At 39.5% G+C, this 7,872-nt stretch overlaps 1 protein-coding gene across 1 annotated transcript; it reads right to left on the bottom strand.

Annotated features, from left to right (window-relative positions):
- Window positions 1-320: 320 nt before the first annotated feature.
- Window positions 321-5,696, bottom strand: LOC106162734 (cytochrome P450 2J4). The gene is made up of 3 exons (XM_087014281.1): window positions 5,325-5,696; window positions 3,060-3,995; window positions 321-2,402 (listed from the first exon to the last, which is right to left on the bottom strand). The coding sequence occupies exons 1-3, from the start codon at window positions 5,674-5,676 to the stop codon at window positions 2,221-2,223; spliced, it is 1,470 nt and encodes a 489-aa protein (XP_086870407.1). The 5' UTR covers window positions 5,677-5,696; the 3' UTR covers window positions 321-2,220.
- Window positions 5,697-7,872: the final 2,176 nt, after the last annotated feature.

The following is a 7,872-nucleotide window of genomic DNA, read 5'->3' as shown; positions in this document are numbered from 1 at the left end:
GCGGTCTATATGCGTTACCAGGAATGCACGCTGCCTTCGTATGTTACTGTGAGGTTCAGAGGGTATATTTGCTAAAGCAAGTCTGTTCACATGTCTCATAGATACCAATTTACAGTAATGACGATATAATTTAACGAGAAACCGCTTGTCTTACAGATACTGAGTGGACACATGAGCGTGAGGCTCAAGTTGCGGACACAGAAAATGAACTTCGTAATAGCAGCAACATTGGCCGATCGGGTGGTCGCTACTGACGCAGGAAAACCCTTCAGAGGGTGCGCGCTTGATTCTGATAAACTCAAGGGGTGAACTCCCCAGACGAAAGTACGTGGAATTTATTGATAACCCTGACATTTTCTTTTTCACACAAGCACACTTAAAATAATGTGTGAACCGAGTAACTACATGTCTTCGCCTTCTTTGTCCCAACTGTGCCCCATGAAATGTAGCACAGGTGCTGAGGTTACTTATGTCCCGATTTTGATGCACATGAAAATGGGCCGAATCAAGTTATGTATGGGAAACATACACGACAGCGCCGCTACCTAAATGTGATTTCCAAAATTTAGCAAAATTCAGAAAAATGTAGTAAATTAGAAATCCACAGAGGCAGATACCTAAATTCAAAGGCATTGTCCACTGGACAGAGAAGTTGAAAACGAATTAGGGACCATTCCCAGACCCTATCATACTAACTGTGAATCGATCCATCCCCGAGGGCTAAATTGCTTTCAGCTTAAGCGTCTCAGATGTCTGTCACGCGTAAGGAGTAATTAGTTATCGTTTAGCAGCTTCAGTAGGCGTGCCAGACATCTAAGCCGCCTAAGCTGAAAGCAATTTAGCGAGAAACCCCTCGGAGATGGATCGATCCTGTTACCAGTAGATGGATCTACATGTAGGTATGGGAACCCAGTTTTACATTCCCTGCTAAAATACTACATGCACAACAACAATGGAAACTTTAAGAACTAGAACAAATATAAATGCAAATGAACAATTTAAATGATTTCTGCAGTCACATGATATAAATACTATAAATAACAATATGCAACAATAAAAAAAGCAGATTCTGAATCAACCACCAACTTATTAAGTAATTAAACCAACTAATTATACTGTATAGTAATGTTGTTTTGCATGAGAACCTCATTTGTAAATATTTGCTTATAATATTGAATACATGTTATTAGAAAATAGTCATAGTGAAAAGTATATTGGCACCAGAAAGATAAATAAATAAATAAATAAATAAATAAATATACTGATGATCTGGTGTAGTGAGTGACACAATGAAAATTCTTCATTTGCAGAGAAAACTTTGAAATGCACTATAAAGATAAAAAAGAACCATTTTTTCCTGAATGTTGCCATAGCAACATAACTTACACGGAGACTCATAATTTTTCTCATCTTTATCTGCCATATGGCCTGAAGTCTATGTGCAGGGGTTATCGGTTATGAAAATACTTCATATGGGAAAAAAAACTGAAAAATATGCAAAAAAAGAAAAGTAAAAAAAAAAAAACAAAGAAGTAACCGACATGGATCTTACAGTGTATAGGAAATGAACCCATAGTTTAAATTACCATATTTAACAGACAGGGGAATCTGTATTTGGATATTATCCGGATATGCATATAATTCAACTATTTATCACTGTATTTTTGGTATGTTATATAATGCGATATTCAAATGCGTAAATGCGATAAATAATAGGACGCTTTGACTGAAAAGTCAAAGGATTTCTTTCTTCGTAGTTCTGCTAAATATTTGAAAAGGAAAGAAAGTGATTTTAAGTCACTGCTCTTTTTGGTGGGGGGGGGGGAGATGAGGTGTATTTTCTCCATTTTTCGGTAGCATTTGTGAACAGTTCATCAAGTAAGGGTAACGCCTCATCGGGTGAGCGAGCATGTGAAATCAAGTACTCAGTATTCCCTTATGTCTGCATGTCACCAAGAGCTTCAGCAAAATGGGTATGTGAATTATTTTCCCAAACGGATTTGGTGGGTGTGGTCATCAGCCGAATTCATCTCACATTGTTAATTAACCAACAAACAATCAAGCGCAGAAAGTTGTTTGCTCCCCCAAACGAAAGGGACAAAAATATATACATTCATGGAGGCGACAGCATTTCAAAATTTATTTCTTCAAAATTTATTACGTATGCTATCTTCCACATATCCTCACAGCACTCCCGGTGGCTAGGAGTCGCGATTTAAATTAGTCCCTTGGTCTGGCACATACCCGGTATCTCGGGGGCTCGTACATGAGTCCTAAACTACCATCTGGATCTGGAATCGCCTCTCCCTCTGGCACGTGGAACGTGAATGCCTGAACCAAAGCAGTAACGACCAGAAACATTTCCTGACGAGCAACAGTCTCTCCCGGGCAGGAGCGTTTTCCTTGAACAACAAAAATATAAATATTTGTATTCGAATTAAATTGCCCCTTGTGTTTTAATTTCTAATTTGTATTCAGTTGTAATTTGTATAAAAAGAACAGAGAAACTGCTTGTTATAGAGTACACCGATCATGCTCGAATGACATGTCTGCCAAAATTTTACAATATTGTATATGTCAATGTGACAAGTGACAAGACACTCATGAATATTTAGCAGTTTATGTAACTTCCGGTAACTCTGGAAGTCACGTGGTGAATTTGACCTTGTATATGTATTCATTCACTGTGTGTGCAGAGACCAAGAGGCACGTGTGTTGTGTGCAGTTGTGTGCTCTAGGCGTTGTCCGAAGTTGTCTGTCAGGGGGCCTTATATATGCCGTCTTCTTACATATGCCTTCTTTTTGTATACCTTATTATGCCACCGTCAGGTCGATAAATGACTTTATATGCCACAATTGAACTGAATAAAATTTTGGAAAACTGATTATCTTTGTCATTGTTGCCATGCTATGAAAATATAAAAACACTCGGTTACATCGTGTCTTTGACTGGGGCGGAAAATGTCATTAGCTCGGAAGGTGGCGAATCAAGTATTGAAAAAAATCGCTAATAAAATGGGATAAATGAAATAAGGTTTAGGATGTTTTCAAAATATTACCTAGGGAAAAGGGGATGAAAGTCTCGATCTTTTTCAAGTTTCCATCTTCGTCTAAAAACCTTGAAGGTCGAAATTCACGAGGATTGGGCCAATTTTTTTCATTCATGAACACAGACCAAAAGTTTGCCAGAATTGTTGTTCCCTCAGGAATCACGTAGCCATTAATAGTGGTATCACGTATAGCTTTATGAGGAAGCGACAGCGGTCCAATATAATTGCAGCGTTGTATTTCCATTAGCGTAGCGTTAACGTAGGGGAGATTCGGCCTGTCGGCAAGACTGGGGCGTCGTGTCTTTCCTACGACTTCTTCCAATTCTGCATTGATCTTTTCACAGACGTCAGGGTTTGATAAGAGGAACAACATTCCCCAAGTTAATGTGGTCGAAGTGGTTTCCGATCCCCCAATATACAGCGTCTGGCAGTTTGCTATTAGATCATCATCATTGAAGGCAAAATAATTCTCCGAGTCACCGCGTTTTGATTGGTGCAGAAAAGCATCGACCAGGCCTCTCGTGGCGCGTGCATCATAACCCAATATGTGCCGTTCCAGCAGCCTTGTGACGTGGCTTGCAAATACCTTCCATGCCTCGTTTCCATTTCTACACTGCGGTAAAAACGAAAGAAATGGCAGGAAGTTCTGAAACGAGGCCTGGGCGCTTAATCTGGATGCAGCTTGTATTGAATCGACCAAAATTTTGACATTTGGGCCTTCTTGCTCAAGTTTGCTTCCGAACAAGATACTCTCTATGATGTTGGATATGGTGGCACTGATGGTGCTGTTGAAATCAAAAGGTTCGCCATTTGTATCTCGGATGTACTGCAGCAGAGCGTCTATCTCATCCTCAGTTTGTTTCTCGGTGTCAGCTTTTGCTAGGTATTTTAAGGTAAATTCTCGCTGAGCCCTCTGCCGCGCACAGTAATCGGCGCATAAAATACCTAAAAAGAAAAAATGCAGATGCTGTTTTCGATAGGCTAGGCTAGAGTTGTACACAAATGCGATAGGGGTGACACTTTTTGGTAGGGGAATCATTACTTAAAAAAATTGTATTTTCTATAGTACATTTGTTGTTAACTAATCGATATGAATGTGAAATGTGGAACAGAAATGTACACTTTTCGTCGTATTTCACCCAAATGAATAATAGTGTTCAGATGCTATTTTCATGGAACCACATATATTTTTCAACCAAACAGATTCTTGATTTTGTCTCAAAATTGCTCACATTAAAAAAAACAATAGACATGAGACCGTCAAACGTGTAAATCTAAATAAAATCTCTATATCTTGTCTTTGCCAGTGTACTATGCACAGCACAGTCTCAGCTCATGCATGTTTGAGTCATATTCACAAGCTAATAATCAACCTTGACCTACATGTATGTAAAAGTTACAACAAAATCGTCCACTGTATCATCATCACTATACGACATACAAGAGCGTAATTATATGTAGGCGCAGCCGAAATAGCTCCACTGTTGTATGTCGCATACAGTGGTTGTCGAGTAGGTGTAACAGACTAATACCACAGATGGCGCTTCCAACAATAGGATAAAAGCACCGAAGCCTGTATATAGATACTACAAGTGCAATTATCCTGTTGTTCGAAGCCCAGCCGTGGTATTAGTAAGCAATGTATAAGCAATGCTTTGTTTAATCGGTTGTTTGTAGTAAATACTGTACATGCAACATAATGTTCCTATTTTTCTTCTTTTTCCGTCTTTTTTACTACACAAACTTGACCTTCTCCTTCCCCTCCGAGTTGTTTTATTTCTTCTACGTGAACCCACAACAGGTGTCATGAAGCTGTGACTACATTATATAATCGCTGTACACAAGCACGCATGGGAGTGGGGGTATCACGTAAACTGTTTTTCATAACGACTGACAGTAATAAGACACCAGAATTTTGGCAATCTCTCTGCATCCACTTGTTGAAGATTTAATATAGATTATAAGCTTAAGTATGGTGTAGCGGCAGACAGAACATGACGAAAATGTTTCTCAGTGATATATCAATAAAATGTCGGCATAACTATAGTTTGTGAAAGCCTTGGTAAACAACCCGATATCATTGCACAGTTAACGTATTTCAAATTCGAATATTAGGTCGGTTTAAATTATACGGCAATTTGCCCAAGGGGTAGTGTCATCATGATAATGCTCATGATGACACTACATGTACTGTCAACCTTACTTAACTCCTGTAAGTCACTATTTAACACATTTAAAGAGGGCAATGCAGTCCAACATGTATTACGTACTCACCTCTCCCATGGAGAAAATCAAAAGTCGGAATACGCGGTCTTCCAGAAGTCAACGCTCCCTTTCTCTGAAACACGTCTTGGATAGCTTCATAACCGTTCAATATAACTGTTGTCTTGGTTCCCATTCTAACGCTGAATATGTCGCCATACTTCTTAGCCCATCCCATCATGACGAGGTGAGGATCTCTCCCGAGGAAGGGGAGAACCCCGACCACTGGGAGACCCCAGGGACCCGGGGGGAGGCCGTTAGTCTTGTGTTGTTTCCATAGAATAAGGAGGAAAAGCACCACGAGTGCGCACAGTAGCATAGGCGTATCGGGAAATGCAGCAACTGCGACTTGGAGTAGAGACATTTTCACGTTGCTATGAGCGTTGACCTCACGTTCGGATGTCACCTTGATTGGTTAGAAACCAGTTGTTGTGAAATAGCTACATGGTTTTAAAAAAGGGTGCATAAACTTTAAATACACATATTTTAAAAACAATCTACGCGTGCCATGCTACGCCCTGGGTTCATCTTTTGTAAACCCCACATTCTACATCGGTAGAAATCCACGATAAACGCTTTCGGAGTCTTCGTCGTTTTGAGAGCAGTGAAACCCCTTGCTTTTAATGTAGCATGAGAGGGGCTTTATGAAATGGGGTCTTGCCATTGGACCGGTATTTTTGGATTGACCCCAAGGTCGATTTGTGATTCTTTTTCTCGCCATTCCTTTATGGTGTTGAGATAGGCCCTTAAGAAACTTAAATAATGCTTCAGCAAAGATATCCGGGTTTCCTTCGAAAGAATGCACGACTATCGGTTGGGGGAGGCAAGAAAGAAAAACGGAAGGCTGAGATCGTATACGAAATTTAAGAAAGATTTTAAGACCGAAAACTGTGTGGTGACTTTTCATAATCGCGGAGGTCCACATTGTCTCAGCTAAGAATCAGCGCTCGCCGCTGACAATGATACGGCCCATGGCATATAGATTTTTAATTTTTTTAATTGGAGCTTGGCAAAGCTTTAAGGGCTACGGAGGCCGGGAATCCGAAGGATTGGCAATGTAATCTAGGCTTAAGTGTAATTTAATTTCTCTTTGACTAACACATAGATAGGGAACCATCTTTCGGTGTTTGCAAGTGATGGCGATCATCTAAACTATGTAGCAAGTTGATAGGGGCTCCTTATATAGCGTTATTTCTGCAAAACTCAGTTGCACAACGACTGCGTTCGAGTATCTACGTGTCAAATCTATATATTGCATATACTATTACGTCTATCAAGAGAAGTCAACGACAAGGTGCCGACTGTTTACCCTCGAGGGTGACAAAAACTCGAAGCTATTTCCCATAGAGTATTATGCTGGAAGAACGGAGTAGGTCAAATTTAAGACCAGAAACAAGAAGAAGATGCAGTTTGAAAGCTCTTTTGTGGCTGAGTGAGTGAGTAATTCGGTCTATCTCTTGGCATGTCGACTTTATTCTGCCAAAAAAGAAACTAGTAGACGCGGTCTATATGCGTTACCAGGAATGCACGCTGCCTTCGTATGTTACTGTGAGGTCCAGGGGATATATTTGCTAAATCAAATCTGTTCACATGTCTCAGAGATATTAATTTACAGTTATGACGAATGTCATTTAACGAGAAACCGCTTGTCTTACAGATACTGAGTGGACACATGAGCGTGAGGCTCAGGTTACGGACGTATGACATAGAATATGCAATGTATTTTTGTTTGCTTCACTGGCGAATATAATTAATGAACTGATGTCACAATGACACCAAAAAGATAAATAAAAGTTATTTTTAAAAAAACACGATTTTAATCCTTATTTATTTATCAGTCAGCGAAATGAAAAAAAAAAAAAAAAACTCAAGAAAAATGATTTGGAAAAAAAATTCCATATTAAATGTCAAGTCTGTAATTTGTATACGTCACAGGATATTCACTTTCGCTTCACATGCATCTTAAAGATGCATTTAAAGTCATATCTGTGCTGCAAATCTCGCCCTATTGCCACTATATGATTTCAAATAACATAACTTAAGCACTTATTCGGAATCAGCAGGAATCAAGCAGAACCAGTCGGAATGACTGAATTAAAAAATTCGTACTACATTCGGGAAGAAATTTCAAATTGACAAAAATTATTGTAAGAATGCCGTTGGAATACTCAGAATGCGCTTGAATCCGCCGGGAATGATACGTGCACATTTCGGCTGTATTATCTCTCAAATGCAGCTCGAATGTAGTTAAAAAACTAGGAATATCGATAATGCTGTCAGAATGCAGTCAGAATATTTAGAATACACTTCGAATACCGTACGAATGTAGTTCGATTGCTGGCTGAAATAGGATTTCGGCAACCATCGAGATGCATTCGAGTTGCATTTCGGCTCATTCTACCTTTGAAGTGTCTTGCCCTTTCGGTTCTCCCTTGAATGTGATCAGAATGTTTCGAATGCTGTAGGAATGCCGGGAGAATATTTAGAATACAGTCATAGTGCAGTTAGAATACTATTCAAATGCCATTCGATAATTTTCCACTTCGAATGCACTTCGAAA

Source organism: Lingula anatina, chromosome 5 (assembly GCF_051362555.1).
Source record: "Lingula anatina isolate TDL-2025a chromosome 5, LinAna3.0, whole genome shotgun sequence".
NCBI classification, from domain to species: Eukaryota; Metazoa; Brachiopoda; class Lingulata; order Lingulida; family Lingulidae; genus Lingula; species Lingula anatina.
Note: the sequence above shows the minus strand (reverse complement) of the source record. Positions and strands in the feature narration are given on the sequence as shown.

What these genes read in the sequence shown, in the direction of transcription:
- LOC106162734 (XM_087014281.1), bottom strand. Translation starts at nt 5,676, where the DNA reads ATGTCTCTACTCCAAGTCGCAGTTGCTGCATTTCCCGATACGCCTATG. An exon ending in TGATTTTCTCCATGGGAGAG is followed by an intron (nt 3,996 to 5,324) that starts GTGAGTACGTAA and finishes TTTTCTTTTTAG; the next exon opens with GTATTTTATGCGCCGATTAC. An exon ending in TTTCATCCCCTTTTCCCTAG is followed by an intron (nt 2,403 to 3,059) that starts GTAATATTTTGA and finishes TTGTTGTTCAAG; the next exon opens with GAAAACGCTCCTGCCCGGGA.